The sequence below is a fragment of the Amphiura filiformis genome, chromosome 3 (genome assembly GCF_039555335.1).
Source record: "Amphiura filiformis chromosome 3, Afil_fr2py, whole genome shotgun sequence".
Classification (NCBI taxonomy): domain Eukaryota; kingdom Metazoa; phylum Echinodermata; class Ophiuroidea; order Amphilepidida; family Amphiuridae; genus Amphiura; species Amphiura filiformis.
This window is the reverse complement of record NC_092630.1, coordinates 41680537-41704195: the sequence shown is the minus strand read 5'-3', so window position 1 is coordinate 41704195 and position 23659 is coordinate 41680537. Positions and strand designations below refer to the sequence as shown.

Sequence of the window (23659 nt, the reverse complement as noted above, 5' to 3'; positions counted from 1 at the left end):
AGTTATTACTCTCACTCACACTCTCACAGTGGCGCCCAGTAAAAACCCAAAATTACAAATAATTTCACTTTTGCACAAAATTTGTTGATTTTGCTGCCCCCCCCCCCTGAAATTCACTTTGTCCCCTCAAGGCCCCCCCCCCTCCCCGAAAAAAATTCCTGGCGCCGCCACTGCTCACTCACCTCACAAGTCAAAGCCTGGGGTACATTTCAATAACATTAATGCATAGTGAATCTTCTAAGCCCATCACAAGTCCCCAAAATGATGGTAACTCTTCCATACTACTTACATTTTCAGAGTTAGATGGATTACATGACATACAATGCATTGTAAATGTTAGAGAAAATACACTGATAAATAAATACTTGTACAATATTTTTTGTGAAATCTATAGTGAAAGATGTGATAAAACAAAAATCATGTTAGAAATTGAATTACATAACAATTATTAATGTAATTAATGAAGGTGTAATTATGAGATTCACATTTGAACCAAAATAAAAGTGTGTGCAATAAGTGGACCTAATGTGAAAATATTGTTCTTGGTACGGTATTTAGAAGTACCAAACTAGAAAGCTACAACTCTGTATCGAAAGTTATGAATAAAATTTTGTTTTTCTGTACATGCTTTTCTTGCCAGTTCTTTTTAATATTATAGTCTGGAACATGCAGCTATCCTACCCTCCACCAGGTTTTTTTTTACCACAAACAAATTTGGGGATATGTGCCAGAAGGCCCTATCTGCAATAGCTACAGAGCGTATACACATACAAGGGTGGTTTTCACTACTTAAACTCAAGGTGACAAAGTATAGGTCAATTCAGTTACATACACATGGAAATAAAAGGGATATTAGGGATTGTTCAATATTTACACCAGGCGGGAGTTTTGATGTTCCGTCCTTGCGTCTGTTCAAAATTTATGGATTCGCCCTTGTTTCCCCCCTTTTCTCCATTTAAACTTAACATTCCCCACTCATGGCTCAAGTAAAAATTCAGATTCCAAAAAATTTAATACCCCTCTCCCACTCCCCTCCCCCAGCGTCCACTTGCCAGATTTTATCAAAACACAATTAACACAAAAACAGAGATGAGGGATACAAGGAAAGAACTTTTTAAAGTTTTGTTTATTGGAGAAGTTCCGAGATTTACTGAAATGGAAAATGCTCCAGACAGATTTATAAATATAAGAAAAGCAGCTGATTAAAAGTCTCTGAGCCAAATTTTACTACCTTTGGACTGATTATTATTTTGTATTTTGATAATAGTGTGACACAAGAACAAAGGAACTACAATTGCTTGTCTGATGTGGCTTATTCAAAAAGAATATTAATTATCCTTTGTTAAAATAGGCAAAATTTTCCAACAAATTGTCTAAAAACTTGCTAGTACACCCACATTAATTCACAAAACATACGTCAGTCACATTACGCAAAGTGTGCTTTGCGTAGGGCGAAATGCACTTTGCATAGGTGCTGTGCCCAGCTGTGTGTGTACGTCATTCTATGTCAATCCACAATGTTATGAATCATGCCTATTACAAGCTGAAAAAAGTCAGTGTACTTGGCTTTGCATCCTTAACCCTATACTTTGATCAGCTCGTAATCGACGGGAATTTTAACATCGCGGATTAATATCAATATATTTTATTTAGAGAATTGTCTTGTGATATCTCGCCAGAAAAATCACAAATTATTAATTCAAGTCCTATACTTATCTACTTTCTTTAACATGCACATTTTAGATCTTCCAGATGAACAATTTCACTCTTAACATGGATCTACTTTTTCGGCGTAGTGGTAAAAGCCTAACAATTCCCGCCGATTACGAGCTGATCAAAGTATAGAGCATTTTCCTATTTCAAGAAAAGTTTTTAATCCCTTCATAATTTATTTGTATCATCATCATTGGTGAATCTGGATAACATAACTTTTTGAAAATATTTCAAGATTTGAGCAACTTATCTACCACTACACAAACTATAGTCTGGTAGTTCATTATACATAACAGAATGTTATTCAGCAGAAGATGGTCTCTGATATTCCTGTGGCAGACTGGCAGTGCATACTTTGTCGTGGCAGCAGTTGAAATCCCATTGTTGACAAAGAGCATGTTGCTCAAAGGTAGCCACAAATGCCAGCTCCTGATGATTCACACTAATACACAAAGGTGATTTAATATGTTGAATTCAGCAATCCAACACAGCAAGACTGATTTTTTTCTTCAATGACTTGAGCTGATTTCACTATTGCAGGTGGTGGGTTTGCACATGACTATAACTTGGGGTTCATTCCAATTCCATTATATTTTTCATGTTTACCATACAGTTCACGAATCTGTTTAGAACTGGTTACTGAGGCCTTAGTTATCCCAGGGTCCTTACATAGTTACTTGTATTGCATCATGCCACTTTTGCATACATGTATCATTGATTTCGATCAATCCGATGGTAATTTCTCTACCTCTGGTTCTTTTTCTCTGTATTCTGGGGGTATAAGTCCTGCTGCTACAATCCGTCCTTCAGTAACAAGGAAATTATAGGTTGCACACGCATTAGCCTGTATTCAGCAAAAAAAATCAAATTATTATGTGGTATATTTACAATGAAGTTTGTCATTGACATGGTGTTGCAGTGTTGTTTATGGTGGATACCTGACATGTTGGTAATATAAAGTTGTTCTGTGGTGTTCAAGCTAACTCTGCCCATTCTGAATTGCCATCTCTTTGTGTATATAGATAAATAAACCTATTTGCATCCTTCTAATTGCAACTTCTACAATAAGAACTTTAACATTGCTTTCAATAGCAAAATTACAAAATCACAAAGAACAAGTGATGTGTGTACACAATAAATGCTCCTCTGTTTTCATGTATGTTTTATATACATCAGTGACTTATTGATATGGATTGTGTTTCATATTATCAATAATAAATGGCAAATGGTTATGACATGAAAAGTATTTGTGGGCTATTGCATAATGCCCCATGGCAGGGTTAAGAAAGTCCATATGGCAGGGTGTTAAATAGGGCTAAATAGGGTAGTCCAAACCAAAAATAAGTTACATCCAAGTGAAGAACACACCAACTTAGCCAATGCACTAATAACATTTACTCACAGTATTCTGTACTTCCATGGCTATGTTCTTTCTTCTGAAAAATTTATGAAGTTCTGGGTCTAGCCTATGATTTTCTGCTCCAAGTCCTAACACTAAAATCTCTGTAACATAAAAGATCAGATATTAATTTTCAAACATCTATATGGATGGGATATTAGCTTATTTGTGATGGGATCAAGTTAAATGATTCTGATGTTGATCAAAATAAAAATTCAGTTTTAAATTTCATTACATGAGCCATTCGCAGAGCTTCATTTTGCTGAAAACCCCATCATAGATAGACTTACCGTTTCAGATATGTGGACATTTTAGTGTTGCTCAGAACAATACAATACAGAGGAAGTTGAATACTACCGTATTCATACGAGTATAGTCCCACCCTGTTTTAAAGTAAATTTTTTTTCAAAATTGGGGGGGGGGGGGTGGGATTACACTCAAATTAAAACAGTTATTTATTTTTTCGGTTTTGGAGTGTCCCTGTACCTAGAGCTATTTTTTTTTTTTTTTACAATTTCTGGAATTTTTCACCAAAAATGGGGTGGGGTGGGACTATACTAGAATGTGGGATTATACTCGGAGGAATACGGTATTGGCGATAGCTCAAATCATTATTCCCAACATCCAACTCATTTTGCTTTATCTCATCACATTTTATTCTTATTATTATAGTTATGGTATTAAGTTTGAGATTCTGGCAACTTATTCTGTTTCATGCACATCTGACGACAGGTTTTGGAAACTTTGTCTTACATTAGCTTTGTATTTTGCACACTAAACATAGAAAAGGAAACTGTACACTTTAATTTAAATTAAAGAAAAGAAATGTGAAGAGAAATTTAAATGAACCAGTAAAAGACATTAGCACACAAGATTTAAAAAAATGTTAATGCATGTCTACATAGTTTAATATGAAAATGTACTAAAAATGGAACTTTGTTAATTTGCTTTGTCTCTGAACTTTAAAAAAAATTATATTTTCCAATTTCTGGATTTCATTCCATTTTAAAAATAGTATGTGACTGAGCCCTGAAGTCGCCAATCATCATTTTTAAGATATTCAACCAAAATATTCTGCTTGAAATTAGCTTTAAAACGATGTATATCATGTCTATTATAATAGTACTTGACATTTAAGTAGTGAAAAATCAATAAAACAGTCAATAAATCATTTGTTTCCTATTGTTTATTGTTAAGTTCAATGGAGCATATCTCATTAGTAGCACTGGAGACATCCGGGCTCAGTTGTGCTGGATGGTCACATATTTGAACAACTGGGTGAATGTATAATCACCAAGATGTGTAACAATATATTCTTCTTTTAAAACATACCTAATCTTGGTTCCAGCAGGTGAAACAATGTCAAACTGTCTTCATTTATATCATGATAATTTCCAACCTATAAGAAGAACAGCAATAAATAGTAAATAGGCTTCAATTAATTAATCTGTGTTTGAAATCTTCGGGCTCTCAAACTCAAATTATAAAATTTTAATGATACAATGGTCCGCATGTATGATACTTATGAAAGACTTCAGACTCGCAAATCAAAAACCTTGACAACAGGTGGATTGATGCTAAAGTCAGCATTGATTCAGTTTTATTGACCAACGGAAACTGAGATTGAGAAATTTTGACCCGATGGTCCATGATGTCTGGGGGAACTGGCCCCCTGCTTCCCCACCCAACTGGCTACCCTTACTTTAAATTGCCTTTTAAATTTTATCTTGTTACTTTTAACACCATTGGTGATATTAAAAGGCTCAAACCACACAAATTCATTTTGAAGCAAAATAAATCATTTAGAGAATCTTATCGGGACATGATGATCCCAGATATTGCACTACTTACATTCCAATGCACTAAACATCTTGGTAATATAGCTACAGGTCCAACTACTGTATCTCCACTGATTTTAAACCCCCTCACACTGAAATTGTTAACAAGTGGTACTGTTTTGGCTTGCTCATCTTTTGCTAACAGATTGACTGTGGTACGTGTGTATAACTCATCATCTGTTGGATACAGCTTACTCATCGGCCTAGCTAAACATCTGGAAGCAGAGACAATTTAAGCACGCAACATATTTAAACAAGCAAGACATATAGAAAGATTAAGATGGATAAGGCAATAGAAACAAATTACTTCTTTCAATCGACTATTGATGCTTGGTAGATCTAGAACTAGTTCTAATTCCTTGGGGGGGAATATTTTATCCATCATAATATTCTCATTCATTAAATTGGTTTAATCGAGTATCATGTGACCAAAAATAGTTTTAAATATTTTGGAAAGCAGTCAAAAAGCCAATTGATGAGGGAATGGGGTACTATTCAAGTACTATTTCTCTAGGGAAAAAGTAGTACTATATTGCCCTATGACCTCGATGCTGTGTCGCAGTTCCTATAGAAAAATTATTTAATTTGTGTACATGTGGAACATTCAACTATGCTTGTTACTCCGCGACTAATCATGCTAATACACAAGTGATAACGCTACTCTACGCATCCCGATTAGCGAGCGAGGTTATCTACGTAAGTGGTAATTTTCGCGAGGGTTTTATTTTCGCCAATTTTGCGATTAGAGCTCCAACAAGAAAATAACACCTCATGAATGTATAATGCAATAATGTATTGCAAGTATAGGGAAGGATTGGGCTATGGCAAAAATAACATTTGCAAAAATGTGTCTCTCACTCCAAATCGCAAAAAATAACTGTACAGTATGCGAAAATGACCACTTATAGTACAGTACTATGCACAGCCACGCAAAGAGTATATCCCATGTTTATGATGTACACAAATTAAATAATTTTTCTATAGTTGTCGGTGCAGTGCAACTCGCCACATACGCGGGATTTGGTTTTGGGGTATTAATGTGTAGAAGCACTCAAGCCGGGCACACAAGCAGACACACACAGAAGTGCAGCTGAAATATGGCGGTTTCATGCCCGGGTTTCATGGCATAATATGAGATCAGTGTCAGAATTAGTATCATAATATTGACGGTGTTGGTGAAATAACAGAGAACATGGTTACTCCGACTCGTTTCACGGAGGTATTGCATTAGAGGTTAAAATATTTTCACGGTAAGCTTTACTGAGCCATATCACCCCCTCAACTGTGTGCGTGCTGCGTGCATATATGTGCACAAAATAAAGCAAGGACTGAGCCTAGCCTAGCCTTGACTAGGCCTAGCCTACATACTATGAGTTTCTAATAACCAATCAATGAACAAACAATATATTTACTGAAGGATATAAAACAAATATTTACTGCTCTAAATTTGGGATCTGGTGGAATAATTTGTTCCCTGAATTGGTGAACCTACTATTTTGAGTATTTTCCCTCCATCCTGTCCTGGCGCAGGACTTTTTGTAATTGCTTGGCGTAGGACAGAGGCGAACCAGGATTTGCCGATTACAATGTTCATTTTGACCCATGATTATTTGAGCCACGGCACTGAGTATATGAAAAGGTGGGGGGGGGGGGGGGGGGGGGGGTAGGGACAACAAATTATTTTGACGATGCGTGAGATTTTACTCCTTTTCCAGCTTATGCGTTAGATTTACTACCCAGGCGTGAGATTATACCACCTTGGCGTGAGACCGTGAGAAAGTGACCCAATGCGTGAGACTCACGCCCAATGGCATGCGTGACAGCGTGAGAGTTGACAGCCGGCCTTGCCTGGCGGTCTCGGGAAAATAGCAGGCCCATATCAATCATGGCATACGGTCTCCAGTTCACCTCGGGGACCAATATATTCCACCAGATCCCTCATGAGCAGTAAATATTTGTATACTACTATTCGTATGCATTCGTATGCACGGGGCATGGATCCATAAAACTGGACTAATATCTGTGATGCCTACAACTTGCACCTTCACCGAGTGAATGTATACAGTGTTGCCAAAACTTTTCAGCGCTAAGGCGCGGCGCATTGACTCGCCAGGCCGCGGTAAAGGATTCTCAAGTAGCCCAATTTTTCTAGCTTCCAAAAAAGCGCCCAAAACCGGATATTTGGGCGGATTTACCCGAATTTAGAACGCAAAACACCCAATTGGGCGGAAAAGCACTTGACTTTGAAACTTCCGGTACTTACTGGGAAGTTACTCAGTGACCGATCAATAAATGGTCACAAAACCCATTGTAATTTCAATTTGGAGCTTCAAAGACTCAACACCTTTATAAATCGGCTAAATTGAAAGGAAAATACATCAAATTAGTGCCGCGGCCTGAGACTGGCAAAAGTAGCCCAATTTTAGACAAGTAGCGGTAGCCCTAGAACTCTGGCCATAGTATCCGTTTTTACTTCCACTAGGCCTAGCCTAGGGCCAGAGGCACTTACATTGAAAAATTTGTTGGAGATGCTTGGACGATCCAGTACAAAAAATCAATGCTTGATCGAACCAATACAAATGTGTGTCAGGTCACTAATTAACATGATAAAACCCACTTGAGAACACACAATCGCCAGTCATTTCTAAAGACGCATTTATACTCAATCGCTTTTGCAGAAATCTGAATCGCACGCACGCATGATCAGTGTACTAAATCGCCGTCGTATTTGCCTGCTGAGCATGCGCGCAATCGCTGTTTTTCAAAAGCGACACGTAGGCCTAAATTGACACCCTCTGTCGGTCAAGGTCAAGATTCAGTCTGATGATGAGCAACCCATGGGTATAAACACAGCTTTACACAATGACTAATTTACATAGGCACAAAAGACCGTGTTCATGTACCGTTACTCAGCCAAACATGGCAGAGTAGGTCCCGGATGACGGTACATGTTCATATCTCCTCAACGTTATACCTTTCCAACAAGGAAAGCAAAGAGATACGAAAAGCGAACGTCTAGACTAAGTAGCGGCATGCTTTTTTGAGTAGCGGCAAGTGATCGCCAAGTAGCCCAATTGTGCGCCTAAGGCGCGGCGTTGGCATCACTGATGTATATTGGACCTTACAATGTAGCCTTTAATATGCTGTATAATTACCTTATTTTTGGCACTAAACTGCGTATTGATTGGGAAGCTTTCCAGACACTGGGCGCTGACATTTTGAATTTTCTAATGATATACTACCGAGATTCCGATACGTAACTCAGCACCAGTGCCATGACGTAAGTAGTTTCCAGGGGGAGCCAGGCTACATTCTACTCTGACATGTCTGATCCATCTCCAGAGCTCAGAGCTACATTGTACCGGGCATTGTACATAGGCCTACATATACTTTGTGGCTTTTGTGCAAAATTGGAACCTGGAATTAAATGTTTACTATAGTGTGGAAGACTTTAAAGTGGGGATCATTTGCCGAAATGGGGGGGGGTTGAGGGGGAGGGGTTGTCGCAACTTTATTGAAATGACGCAGAAGCCCCTAAAAATAAAATTCAGTGCCTCACCCATTTTCAATCTGCCTATCCCCTAAAAATAAAATTGCCTCACCCATGATTTTTCTGCCTATTAAAAATTGCTTGTCCTCTCCCTTACCCTCCCCATAGTGCGCCCCAGGGCTGCCCCTAAACCACATAATATTTCAATTTTCCGAGCAGGCAGGCCCGTAAACCAGGATTTACTTGGGGGCTGGAATTGAAAAAGCCGCGGACCTTTTTCCCAAAATTTGGACCTATTTGAACTAGGGGAGGCGGATTTTGAAAAACAAATGGATTTTTTCCCCCAAAATTTTGACCTTTTTTGACCAAAAAGGCATAAAAACAGGGTTTTTTCAATCGCTATGCGCTCAAATGGGACTTCCATTTGAGGGTTGAAAAAACAAGTTAAAAAATGTCGGATGAAAAGAGTCAGTAGGCCTAGGGTGGCATGCTATTGAAAACAAGGAGGTACGTACTACGTAGGCCTACAATTTTTTAACAAATCGCATCAAAAAATTATCATCATTGGCTTGTTTTATAGGGCCGGGCCTAATCCCGGTGATCTTGTGATTGCATTTGATTGATTGAGCTAATCATTATCGTTCATTTGTCGCTCATTATTATTAATGCCCGTCAGCTCCCGTCTTGCCAATTGTTTCATGTTTATCATAAGTTTCATGTTTATCATAAATTATGCTATATTAATTATTATAAATAAATCCCTAGAGTGGCAAAACGTGGAACCCCCGGGAAATATCGCGACATCTATGACCCATAATGCATTCCATTTATCGAGCGATGAGATACCCTTGCTTCCGGTTTGGTGTTGTGAGACGGTAAGGTTGATTCTTCAAATTGCTTCATTTTACAGCGTATTCCACGCTTAACGCGGAGTCTATCTACCTAACGATTTTATAGGATTATTGTTGAAATCTTGAGGACGTTTTGTGATTTTTGGTGAGTATTGAGGGCAAAGAGGGCGCGATTTAGCGCCCAAGTTTTTGTCGCCGGTCACGTGAGATGAGAAATTTAACATCAACGCAGCTGTACAATTTGCCGATCCAGGAATACACAAGACGTCTCTAGAATAAATCCAAAATCACGATATTTCAATTTCTTTTCCTTCCATCTCTCGCCTTATCAAAATAAAGTACAAGATCTAGATGGTCCAACGATTTGAAGAAGCCGGAGGTAGGTTGTTCCATGCAGAAATTCCCAACTCCACGTGTTTATTATTACTGCGAACATGCGAAAGTCATCGCACATCATCGCCGGCCGGCCATGTTATTGTTCTAGAACTTGACAATGATAATACATGATGATCCCGAACAAAAGAATATCGTAAAAAGTCTTTGTATTGAGTTTTGAAAGTATCTTTTGTAATGGTATGATAGTGTAATTATGCAAGAAAATACATTATGTATGTATGTTCAATTGTTCATGATATTGTGATGGTGAAATATCATGATTAAAAAGTTACCATCATTCATTCATGTACTGTACTGTAGTGTTAAAGGGCCTACTAGTTTTCCATGGTTTACATTCAATGTATGTGCTGTTTAAAAATTAAATCGCTTATTTTATAATCATGATGATTATTATATGTTATTGTTATTAATAATTTATTTTTAATCATGTAATATTTAATTAATTTCATAATTCTTCAGAGCTGGGGTGGGATTATCATTGTAGAATGGCAGAGAAGAGGCGAAGTCCCCTGAGACCAGATCCTGTCTAGCATGTCTAGTGCATGAGTGCATCTACATTGTACCATGTGATTAATGTCGATTGGGTCAATCATGTCAATGTCAACTGTCTGGTTGTCATGGGCATGATGGATCATGGGATGGTTGTTTTCATGATATGCATGATTACATGTATTAAACTTGTGATTGTTTATAATTATTAATGACTCTTCTCATTCTGCATCAAGACAAGGTTAAGCTAAGTTAAGGGGGTACTACACCCCTGCCCAATTTTGTGCCTATTTTTGCATTTTTCTCAAAAATTTAGCGCATTGGTGACAAAAGTAAGATGTATAGGGCAAGGACTACAACTACTGCACTGGAAATTTTATTTCAGCACCACAGACAACAGTTGTGGAAATACAGTCAAAAATGAGGGAAAACCAATATTTGATCCTGAAGTGGATCTGGATGCTGTACAATGTACTCCGATTAAGAGGGTACTAAAATAACACCCCTGGCCAATTTTTTGCCTATTTATGCATTTTTCTCAAAAATTATAGCACATTGGTGACAAGTAAGGTGTTTATTATAGGGGCAAGGACTACAACTACTGTACTGAAAATTCAGCAATGCAAAGCAACTTAGTTATTGATTTATTGATCAAATATTGGTTTTCCCTCATTTTTGACTGTAACTCCACAAAGTTGTCTGTGCTGAAATAAAATTTCCAGTGCAGTAGTTGCTTGCCCCTAGTATGATATACATATCTTACTTGTCCCCAATGCATTACAAAATGTATAATTTTTGAGAAAAATGCAAAAATAAGCACAAAATTGGGCAGGGGTGTAATACCCCCTTAAGCAGGAAACTAGCCTACTGCCTACATCATCACATCAGAGGTTAATGACCTATAAATGACCTAATTTTTTGAGTGACTGGGTTTGTTGAGGGCTATGAAATTTGTGTCAACGTCAACAAGTTCTGTCTTGTATCCCTTTGTAATCTTGATGGCAAACTGGACAATAGAAGCACATGGTAATCGGTAACACTTCAGATTTTTAATCCTCTCTACTGGTGAATCACTCTATTGTACTACAATTTGTAGACCTATCATCAATCTGATACATACATGAGTGTTTGGATAACTGGGAACAGTTTGACAGGTCTTTTGTCTACCTCTCTGTTTGTAAACAGACAAGGATGACAAAATTGTTGAGTCAGTAACTTGTGAAGTTTCATGTACATTGATTGAATGACTGTCAGTGATCATGGTGATAATTGATCAGCACTCAGCAGGCATTCCTTTTAAGGCCAGAGTAATGGAAGACACATTCGTCCACGACCGAATTTGAGATTTTTTGATATTTATCAACACTAAGATGTATTCTTTCACTTGAAACTGATAAAATACAACTTGCTAATATTTATTCGTATTTTTGCTTGATTTATTTCACTCTTTTCAACTCTAAAAAGTCACATGGCTCAAGACAGCTTAGTAAATTGGCGGAAATAATGAGTCAGAAATGCGCGAATGCGAAAATATTGTGATCACGCTAGCGTGATTCGCGTCACAAGCGTGACGCGGCGTAACGCTGTGCGTATGTCCAACGCAATCAAGGCGCATTCGATTCATTGGTGCAAAAAGATGTATATTTAGACCATGCACCAGATACAGCTTTTACAAGTGTGAAAGTCTTACCGTTTTAAAATTTAAGGACGTTTTGTGTATAATTTTGACATTTTTTTACTAAAACGTCGATTTCACAGAGTTCACTTTTGACAATATTGCGCGATTTTTGTGACAAGATAACTCGAAAAATATGCAAGCAAAGGGTAAACTTTTTGCACTATCCTTTAGAGTACATCAAAGTCTAGGGAAGGTTTTTTCATTTTTTCAAAATATTTGTTTTAAACAAAAACATACACCATTATGTGCATTTTTTAGCTTATTAGAGTGACAAAATGGCTTTTTTCACATGTTTATTTCAATATTTCGAAAAAAGAGACAAATTTCAAAGAAATAAAAAACATTCCCTAAGTTCATGTCTCTTCTTCATGAAAAGCTAACTGAATTTTTTTACTCCGAACGGATTTTTTTCTAAGTTGTCACAAAAAAATTGGGTTAAAAAAGTGAATTTTTGTGATTTTTTCAAAACCTGAGATTTTTGAACAAATCTGGCGTCACCATGGGATTCCTTGACTCATTTCCTTTCCAAAAATGTATAGTTTTATATACTTTGGACATACAATTCAGAAATAATGAAGCTCGAAAAGGTCCATGTTCTCTCCCATTATTCTGCCCTTAATTTGAAAATGTTTGTTTTATAGGTTCACATTATTGTTGCTTGACTCTTCAGCTTTTCGTTTTTGAAAATTGCAGGAGCTCTCCTGAGTTTACTTGTGTTTAACAACAAGCTCAATGTTTTAATATCTGGATTAAAACAGGGAATTAAGAAGTGAGGAGCTCATTAAATCATACTCCTGAAATGTTGTGAGAGCTGTAGGTCGGAGCTCTGGTGCAATTGAGCTCCTCAAAAATGAAGGTCTGCTTCAGTGCTTGTAGCAATTTTATTTCATTACTCTTTTTATTGTTATATCTTTGTTTTTTTTAACGACTTCAGAAATACAAGAAAAGTCAAAAGATAGAAGTTCTAAGATTATTATGACAAAATAATCAGTAAAGATTGTTATAAAGACCAAGAGTGATAGAAACTAAACAAGTGTATGCCAATCTGGACTTTATGATAGTCAGCCATTTAAATACACAAGTCCTCAAAAGAATTAAAGGATCGGATGAATATATCTAGCCATGTGTTTTGAACTTGCCACCCTTAGCGTTACATCACAAATATTATGAATTTTTACACCAATCACGTTTCAAATTAGAATATCTCCACAACTATCAACCCTAAACTAAAAAGTATACATTTTTGGAAAGCTGAAGGCAAAAGCAATTTAACTATACACATTTCAACTCATTGTACAGGGTGACCTTGAAGTTATACAGGGTGGAATAAAAAAAATCCAAATAAAAAATGGGTCACTTAATGCATTGCTTATTACTAACTTGCAGTTATAAACTGACAGTAAACAACATTGATTTGGTTAGAGGTTAGGGGGAGCCTACTGACTTTGGAAGAAAAAATATCACAGCTTTTTGGTAATCTCGCAATACAAGGAGGTGGAGAATTTTTACAGGGTGTCCAAAAATATGTTCAAATTTTTTTACAATTCAACATATTTTGAACTGAAACATTTTACCCCTAACCCATACAAAAAAGTAAGTCCATATTTAGATTCCTCATCAAATTTCCTCTCAGAAAATGTAAACTTTGACTATGAATATGATAGGATAAGTAATTGAAAATTTACAGCAACTTTTAGATTTTGAAGACATCTGCATTGCTTACTACAGTATGGTATTTAATATGAAAACGGGTAGTTTTGTACATAAAAGTTTGCATTTTATAGACTAAACCAATCATAAAGAGTTCAAAATGATTAAAAACAATTAGCAGAATTAATAATCTTTCAAAAGAGCTCTTAACCATGTCTGTAGCCCATATGGATGCAAAGATATGATCAGTTGATTCAACGCGCAAACACAAAATCTTTATTTCCCATAGACTTTGCACATACCGCCACCGCCTCATCCACCACCGCCTCATCCACCACCTTGGTCATTCTGAACTCAAACAACTCTAACTCCACTATCTTAGCTGATAATCAATTCTCCTTTGGAGGTCTGTTAGGGCACTCATTTAGGTACAACCAGGCTTTGTCGTAGTCTAGCACCTTCTTAAGTTACCTGGTACAAGTTACATGTACAACAACATCTACATGTACCTTTGAGCAAATTCGAGAGGTATGGCCAGGCCCATGTGTAGGATTTAATTTGTGGGTGCTTGCCTTCCAAAAGTGGATCTCATTTATGAAACAAAAGTGCGCTTGCAGTTGCACAGATTTTTAGTTTGTCCAAAGGAAAAGACCTTATGACATCACAAGTTGTATGTCCGTCAGTCAGTGTGGCGCCATGGCGGGATGGCTGTGTGTTCTCACAAGGCTATGCTTGTGTGTCTTTTTTTTGTGTACAAAACATGCTTGTGTGTCGTTTTTTTCCTTGTATGTTTACTGTCTAGGCTATAGAGTCATGTTTGTGGCTCTGGTCAAAGTGCTGTTAAATTTGTATAGCCTGACAGATATGTAGAACTTAGTTTAAAATTAATTCAAATAGTCATTAGTCAAATTACATATACATGAAACTTGCCACATGTCAGCTTTTACTCAACAATAAAAACATATGGGTTGAAATGAGTTCTGTTACAAAGAAAGAACTAATTACATGTTGGAATTTTGATACTGAAGATTTAATTTTTTTATTTCATTCAGATGTCCTCCAGCAGTACCACTGACGACGTCCAGACTTCACCGCCAGCTGCCAAGAAAAGGAGGCTTGCCCCAGAAGCTGAGAATTCTGACAACGGGACGGATACAGTCGCAGCTCACTGCTCCTACCAAAACTCTACAGTAGCCCCTGCTGCAACTGTAAGTAGAGCATTATAAAGGGATGCGATCAAGCAAAATGAGTCTTGATGTCGATCAAAACCAAAATTTAGTTTTTAATTTTATTACAATTACGTGATGAGGCAATCTCTCAGCTTTATTTTGCTGAAATCCCTATCAGAATTTGATATATGAGATATGGCCATTTTATTGTTGCTCAGAACAATAAAATACAAAGGAAGTTGAATACTATTATTGGCTATATCTCAAAATCAATATTCCCGACATCCGACTCATTTTGCTTGATCACATCACATATTTCCTTTGGATTGAGATGATCAAATTGGGATGTCTTGGTATTAATGCAAGGATCAAACTTTTGCACGATTTATGACAGCAAAAAATGCACTAAACAAAGTGATAAGCTTCTTAGAGGGTCAGTCCATGTCAATTCACCCAATGGGCAGTGGCGATGCTACGGGGGGATATTTTTCTTGCCCCCCCAGTTTGCCCCCCTCCCCCGCTTTTGAGGCAAAACCCCCAAAATCACGTAAATTTCCACTTTTTGCGGCAATTTTGCACAAAATTTGCCAACTTTGCCCCCCCCCAATGCCCCCGAAAAAAATTCCTGGCGCCGCCACTGCCAATGGGTAACACCTCACCTCCTTCAAATTTGTTCTAATTTGGTATACAGGTTGATTTTGGCTGCCAAAGCTGAAATTTGAAGTTTGAGCTCAATCCGTCTTACGGTTCTCCCACTACAGCCCGCCCCTTTTTTGCAATTTCTGCGAAAAATGGCGCCGCGGCAGTCTTTTCAACGACCATTCTCCGTAACCGTATGACCAAATGAGCTGAAACTGGTGTCATAGAGAAGCCAAATCTGTCATTATTTAATATACATGTATGAGCAAGTTGAAATTGTATGACCTTTTGCTTTGCCCTTCACTTTGACCTTGAATTTGACCTTGTGGATCATGGCGACTCTGAAACGAAAGCTTGTTCAAATTATTCCCCAATATTTGATTTGTTCGTCTGTCCATCTGCTAGTGCAATGTCTCGGAACTGGTAAGGCGTATAGTGATGCAAGTTGGTGGAGGGGTGGCAATTGGCGGTCTCCAAATTAAAAAAAATAAAAATTATGATTTTTATTTATTTATTTTTTATGGATTTGGAGAGTCCCTGGACCTAACATCAAGTGCTACCATCATTAAAAAAAATTGAAAAAAATGAAAAAAATGCAGTACTTCACTCTAGGTCAAGGGACTCTCCAAATCCACGAAATATTTTTTTTAAAGCGCTATTTTTTAAAAATATATATAAAAAAAGCGCTTACTAAAAACCAAAGCCACCAGATCGAAAGGATTCAAAAACGCACTTGCAAAATCATCCTCGGCAATGACTATCAGGACTACGAGTCTGCTCTTCATGAGCTTACCATCAACAGTCTTGCCAACCGTTTGGCCAGCAGGTCCTCAACTCTGAAAGACACCACCACCTACTTCCAGAGCAGAGATCTATGAAGTACAATCTCCATCACAGCAGAATTTTTCCTGAACCCTTTCTCCTCTGCCTGTATCTCTGTTTTCGTTTTGTTTTTGTCTCGCCTGAACTATGTTCAGAGGGAGACTTATGGTTAGGCTTGGAGAAAAAATGCAATTTTTTGACCAAAAATGCGTGATTGCAACTGCAAAATGCGAGAAAAAGCGAGATTTATGCTCCAAAATTGGCGAAAATTAAAATTAATTAAATAAATAAATAATATACTGCCCTCTATAGTCAACTCCATAATCAAAACATTCCATGAGCCAGTATGTCGCCCGGACTGCCCAAAAATACACCAAATATGTCCTCATAAATCAGCTTGAAAGGTCAATATACTGACAGGTTTGAGTAGTAAATAAAGATTATTACTTGTGTTGTTTGATGTTGCCTTTGATAAAGATCCTGCTAGGATCGAAAGCTCAGGCCCCTAAAACTTTGAAATTTTACTTAACAGGCTATTTTTGTGGATAAGCAGTTTACAACAGCTCACTTTTTAACTTGTGTTGTTGCTTAGATGTGCCAGAAAATGGACCGTTTTTGTAAACTCGGGCTGGAAAATCAGGTCAAAAATTAAGCTTATTCAGTTGTAATGGTTGTTGAATTCTGCATACATCCAGCACAGAAACAGATTTTTGTGATAGAAATGAATCTTTTAAAAGCGAGATTCACGGCGTGAAATACGAGATTGCGTTTTCTCTAGATAAGACTACTTATGGTGTGTGTCCGTGGATGTGTCGGGGTGTGTCCGCGTGTGTGTTCGGAAAAAGCTTGTGAACGTGTTATCTTGAGAATCGTAAGTGCTATGATGATGAAACTTTATAGGGGGTAGCATGACCTGATTAGATTTTGCGCGCAAAATATGGTAATCAAGTACCTAATTTGCATAATTTATGCGTAATAAGCAAAATACCTTGTGAACAGATTATCTGGAGATCTGTATGTGGTACAGTGACGTAACTTGGTGGGGAGTAGCGTGGCCAAATGTTCTCGAACTGATTATATTTTCAGCACAAAATATGCTAATTAAGTACCGGTACCTAAAATAAATGCCAATTTATGCGTATTTGATGCGTATCAAGCAAAAACCTTGTGAACAGATTATCTGGAGATCGGTATGGGGTACATTGACATAACTTGGTGGGGAGTAGCGGGGCCAGAGGTTCTCGACCTGATTAGATTTTCAGCGCAAAATATGGCAATTTACCTAATTTGCATAATTTATGCGTAACAAGCAAAATACAATTTTCTCAGAGACTAGGGGTCGCATGTTCCTCAAACTTGGTGGGTGGGTGCATCTTGACCCCAGACAGAACAAGTTTGTATTGGTTAGTGGGTCAAGGCAGCGAAATTACAGGGCTTTGATCCCTCTAAGATCCGGAAAAGGCGCTATATAAAACACCGAAATTTATTTATTTAAATATTTATTTATTATTAAGGTCACCTAAGGTCAAATTAGCAAAAACTGCTGTTTGGGCATGAAACTTGGTGGGTACAGTCAACATTTAGAGCCAAATTTTTTAAAGGTCATTTTGGGGTCATCCAGGGTCACCCAGGGGTCATCTGAGGTCAAATGACTAAAACTGGCGTATGGGCATGAAACTTGGTGGGTACAGTCAACATTTAGAGCCAAAATTTTGGACGGTCATTTTGGGGTCATCCGGGGTCACCCAGGGGTCATTTGAGGTTCAATTACAAAAACTGTCATATGGGCATGCAACTTGGTGGGTATGGTCAGCATTTAGAGCCAAAATTTTGGAAGGTCATTTTGGGGTCATCCGGGGTCACCCAGGGGTCATCTGAGGTCAAATTACTAAAAACTCTCGTATGGGCATGAAACTTGGTGGGTACAGTCAACATTTAGAGTCAAATTTTTGGAAGGTCATTTTGGGTCATCCGAGGTCACAGGGGTCATCTGAGGTCAAGTTACTAAAAACTGTCGTAAGGGCATGAAACTTTGGTGAGTACAGTCACTAGTGCCGTCATCGACATGCCTTATGTCGACAAAAAAAATTAGACATTAAAAAACGGTGCCGACGACGGCACTTATAGTGCCGTCGTCGACATCGGCACGTATCCCGACATATCGACATCAAAAAAAAAATTCTAAAAAAAAAAAAAAAAAAAGTTATAGGCCCAAAATTACTTGTTATTCAAGGTTGGAAACCAGAGAAATATTGCTATTAAAAAAAAAAAAAAAAAAAAAAATGCCAAGTTTATTTTACAAAGTTGGATAAATTTGTATATTTTGATTACCTTTGCTTCTATTGAACAGTCAGGGACACATTGAATTAGTATGCATTGCTACATGTAGCTGTTCAATAGAAGCAAAAGTAATTGTATGGGCGTAGCCATAGGCGTAGAGCCATACTTTAATTTTGTTTTGCAATATCTGTTCGCACGTTTAACGGGTTATCTAGCCACTGTGTAGATTGAAAGTTGCAGGGTCTATAGTATGTACATGTATGCAAATGAAGAAGTAGATAGATTTTCTATAATAATATGTGTTCAGGAGAGGAGATATTTAACAAAAACAAAAACACCCAAGTCTAGAGACTGACCGATCAGATCGGGAGCTTCCTAATCGGGCCGATTATTAGCTTATCGGTAGTGATCTGCATCGGCCGATTTTTCCTTCATCCGCCGATGTAATGCACCGATCACCCAATATCATGAAAGTAATTGTTGAAGCTTAACAAGTATTCATTTATTGGTATATTTCTTTCTTTAAATCAAGCGAAATTTAGCAAAAGAACAAGCTTTGTAGGCGATAAACATATATAAAATCATACCGTGATTCAGGCACGCAGCTGAGATAATCAGGTAATTCCCTGCATGCATATGTACAATTGTAGTTCTTACTTCCGGGTTACACGTGCGTGTCAGATTGGAGAGAGCTACGGGCCGTGTGCAAAACTCAACACTTCCGGGTTACACACGCGTGCGTGTCAGCTACGGGCCGTGTGCAAAACTCAATACTGACTTGAGCGTAAACACAATATTAAAATGGGGCGTCGAATGATTCGACGGACTCGGATATCAGGGGAAAAGGTAAATTGAACTTAGAATAATCATGGTCAAATTAAGTATTGTAAATGAGCACGGGAGTGTAGTTTTGTGCTCAGAGCATACATAATTATGGTAATACTTTGCGTACAAGTACCCTTTCAACATACAGGTGAAATTTACTCATGGCGATGGCAGCCATTGTTTACAATTGGGGAATTGGTGATCGGTGATCGAATCGGCAGATCAAACAGGGAATTGATCGGCCGATTCAGATAGGGACCTGATCGGTCAGACACTACCCAAATCCGTCAAATGCACGAATAAGAATTCGTGTATAGTATAGGCCTATGCACCATTGGGGAATTGCTGCAGCTGATTAGAGTCGTTCATTTTGTGCGGTACCTGATTAGAGTCGTTCATTTCGTGCGGTAAATAGCGGGCAATGGGTGTATTTTTTGTTTGATTTTGTGTTGCTTTTTGGAAACGCTCGTGCTCGCTATAAAGTCGTTCACTTGTTTGCACAGACCTAGTCTCCTATACACAGGCAATTTGTGTCGGGCGATCCGAACAAACATCGTGATAGCCACATACAGTCTGGCCCGAGGCACAGACTATCAAGTGTTTGTTTACCAGTGACCTTCAATAAAATCGATACTGTAGTAACAAACATGCTATATACAGGGTGTCCCTTAAAGAACTGTATCGTCGGAAACTTAATGTTTGGGTATTTTAACGCCACAACTAAACAAAACTAAAGACTTGGTGCGGTTGAGCAATAAATCAGCTATCACATTACATTTATCTTTTTTGAGAAACAAAAATCCTTCCAAACTTTACATAGAGCCAAAATTTTACAAGATTAAATTTTTTATTTTGGCATACCAATTTAGGGAATTTTGTTTTTTGTTTGTTAACGTTTGTTTTAATACACAATCACTCGGGCACACCCTTTCCAACGAAAAATGAAAACTTCAATCTCAACATTTAATTTTGAGCATGGAGAATGGAAATCATAACTTCCCTCCCGTTCCTCCCCATTTTCCCCTTCTGTTTTTCTTCTTTTTTTTTTATTTTGCTTTTCACCTTTCCACATTTTTTCTTCTCAGACAACCCTTGTTTACCAAAAGTAATAAATTTTATTTAATTTATGACGACACAGCATTATGTCATTCTGGATCATTTTCAAAGTTTATGTTGTGATGAAGTTTGGAAGTCAACATGTGAGATGATGCCGAGTATTAGGGAACAAACCTTCCAACGAAAAATGAAAACTTCAATCTCAACATTTAATTTTGAGCATGGAGAAAGGAAATCATAACTTCCCTCCCATTCCTCCCCATTTTCCCCTTCTGTTTTTCTTCTTTTTTTTATATTTTGCTTTTCACCTTTCCACATTTTTTCTTCTCAGACAACCCTTGTTTACCAAAAGTAATAAATTTTATTTAATTTATGACACATCATTCTGTCATCCCTGTCTAGCCCCACTCCAAAGGTCTGACCTGCATGGTTGGTTAAACCGGCGCAGGCCAGATGTCAGAACTGCAAATCAAATGCAGCAAGGTAGAGGTTGTAATATCGTGCACATAGCTACATGTACCTATACCTTGCTGTGTATAGTGAACAGAGCACGTGTATTTTGCTCATTGACAATTGATACAAACCGAAGGTGTCAATAAATGGGACAGTATGAATGGATCATTTTCGAAGTTTATGTTGTGATGAAGTTTGGAAGTCAACATGTGAGATGATGCCGAGTATTAGGGAACAAACCAAAAGATCAATGACGTGTCGTTTAGGGGGGGGGGGGGGGTAAAATACTTGATTACGTTTGTACAAAAACTGTTATATGGGCACGAAACTTGGTGGGTATAGTCTACATTTAGAGTCAAATTATTGGAAGGTCATTTCAGTGTCATCCGAGGTCACCCAGGGGTCATCTGAGGTTAAATTACTAAAAACTGTCATAACAGCATGGAATTTGGTGAGTACAGTCAACATTAAGAGTCAACTTTTTGGAAGGTCATTTTGGGGGTAATCCAGACAGGCCAACTAGTACGGTTTCACCGTACCGTACAAAATGGTAAAACGTGAAAAATACGGTAGTACGGTCAACCCCCCAAAAAAACGGAATTCCAGAATTTTGACCAAAATAATAAAATGTTATGTCTTAAAAAGATAAACAGCTGCAAGATTAGACTACCGACTGAATTACTGGTATCATTTGACCACTTTCTTGGTTTGTTAAAATTGTTGCCTACATCGTTTTTCTCTCGACTTTCGATGATGCATGCACATTAAAAAATTATTATTTAATAATAGGCCTACTAAGATGCTTTCCGAAATAATTTTCTTCAGACTTGCAGATTTTTCATGCACATTAATATTTTTTATTAACCACCTAATGCTATGTCTTCTGAAGGTATTTAGTTAACTCTTTAGCTCTTTTGGTGCAAAAGAAAAAGCATACAAGAAGGTTTCCAACCTCCTTTTACTTCCGACTTTCGCACCATGCATGCACATTAAAGAAATATTTAATAGGCCTAAAAGATGGTTTCCGAAATAATTTTCTCCTGACTTGGGGATTTTTCATGCACATTAATATTTTTTATTAAGCATTTTCATCTAACTGCTACACATGCTATGTCTTCTGGAGGTATTTAGGTCTGCAAAAGAATAAGCCTACAGATGCTTTCCGACTTTGTATTCTCAATGGTGCATGCAGTGGCACATTTTTAATATTTTTCTTTTTAACCATGCATAGACAACTGCTATACCCAGTACAGTCTTCTAATTGACATTGGCATTAAACTGTTAATTTTTTTTTGGGGGGGGGGGAACATGAACAAAACCCGATGTTAGGCCTACCAACTGATACTATAATGATGATGATGATGATGATGATGATCAATGATTTTCTGAACTTGAAAGTTTTAACAAAGCATGCTTCTAACAACATTAGAAGTAACAAACCCCAATGTTTCCAGAAATATATCAATTTGTTTGGTCTACATACTTAATCCAATTTCGTGAGGTCAAAGGTCACATACAAGGTCAAAGGTCGAATGAGGTCACCAAATCTTTTAATAATTCATTTTTAACTATGCATCACATCCGAAAATCAGCTTGATCAGTCATGTAATTAAGGAAATATGACGACTTTACAATGTAATATGGCCGCTTTCCATGTAAGGTATAGGAAAGTAGCACTTTCAATGAGTGATAACTTGTAAAGGAAGCATCTTTCTGTATTGATTTATTTTGATGGAATGGTTCTTTGGTATTGCCAAATAAATTTGATTGCAAATTCGTAAGGCGGGCCCCTGGACCCCGGCCGTTACGTGCTCCTTGCAATTATGTGTTCCACTTTTGGGGTTTCTGGGGTTGGCAGGTACGCAAAAGGTACATATTTAAAAAAATACGGTTTTAGGGTGCAAAATACGTATTTTTGTTCTTCAGAGTATGGAAATCTGGATTTCAAAGTTGGCATGTCTGGGTAATCCAAGGTCACTCGGGGGTCATCTGAGGTCAAATGACTAAAATCTGTCGTATGGGCATGAAACTTGGTGGGTACAGTCAACATTGCTAGAAAACTGTCTATACATACAAAAACTTCCAACACACGGCTCGGGTTGTTTTGGTAAAGCAATACCAACACCTGTTGTGAACTCGACACCACGAGGGGATATCCCATATCCCAACCCGTGCTTTGGGCATCTTGTAAAACATAAACATTACACAGCTGTGCGGGTTATTACATTTCCATATTATTTCCTTCTTTAATCACCCCACACTCCCCATCTACCATCCAGGCTTCGCCCATACAGGGTTCTGAAAAGAAACTCGCATTTAAACACAACCACTACCATACCATCACCCAACAACCTTGCACACCAACCGCGTATGCCGAAAACCGCGTATGCCGAAAACCGCGCAACCCGAGAACCGCTCTAGTTAAAATATACAACTGTATCCAACTTTGTAAAAAAAATTGGCATTTTATTTATTTATATTTTTTTTGAGTAGCAATATTTCTCTGGTTTCCAACCTTGAATAACAAGTCATTTTGGGCCTATAACTTGCTTTTCTGGCCAAAAATATTTTTGAAAATTTTTTTTTTTTTTTAAGAATTTTTTTATGTCGACACACTGTCGACGTCGGCATCTGAATTATATCGACATGTCGACATTAAAAACGGTGCCGACGACAGCACTAATCAGTGATACACCCTGCCCAGGATTTTAACAAAAGAAGGCTAGCACAGGAAAGCTGCAGGATGGTGCACACCTTCCTCTGTAAGGGAATTTCAATATGAGCCCTAAACTAGACATGACTCATATGCATAAAGTTATGACTAACCACAAGATATGTGGTTATGATATGCGCATGACTTGCACAAAGACGCTAAATTCTACATGTCTTCTGAAGACATGTCTCCACACAA

At 37.7% G+C, this 23659-nt stretch overlaps 2 protein-coding genes and 1 long non-coding RNA gene across 3 annotated transcripts in view; 2 read left to right on the top strand and 1 right to left on the bottom strand.

Moving 5' to 3' along the window:
* LOC140148544 (uncharacterized) overlaps positions 1 to 23659 on the top strand; it is a 219309-nt gene that overhangs the window by 56879 nt on the left and 138771 nt on the right. The window lies entirely within an intron of this gene.
* Positions 150 to 8220, bottom strand: LOC140148534 (NADH dehydrogenase [ubiquinone] 1 alpha subcomplex assembly factor 3-like). The gene is made up of 5 exons (XM_072170527.1): positions 8106 to 8220; positions 4964 to 5165; positions 4445 to 4511; positions 3116 to 3216; positions 150 to 2557 (listed from the first exon to the last, which is right to left on the bottom strand). Exons 1-5 carry the CDS (start codon positions 8165 to 8167, stop codon positions 2438 to 2440), a joined length of 552 nt encoding a protein of 183 aa, XP_072026628.1. The 5' UTR covers positions 8168 to 8220; the 3' UTR covers positions 150 to 2437.
* The window catches only part of LOC140148532 (ubiquitin-like modifier-activating enzyme 1), a 42400-nt gene continuing 28251 nt past the window's right edge, over positions 9511 to 23659 (top strand). The window contains 2 exon segments of the mRNA XM_072170526.1: positions 9511 to 9670; positions 14557 to 14712. Of these exon segments, the coding sequence (XP_072026627.1) occupies positions 14557 to 14712 (156 nt within the window). The 5' untranslated portion in view covers positions 9511 to 9670.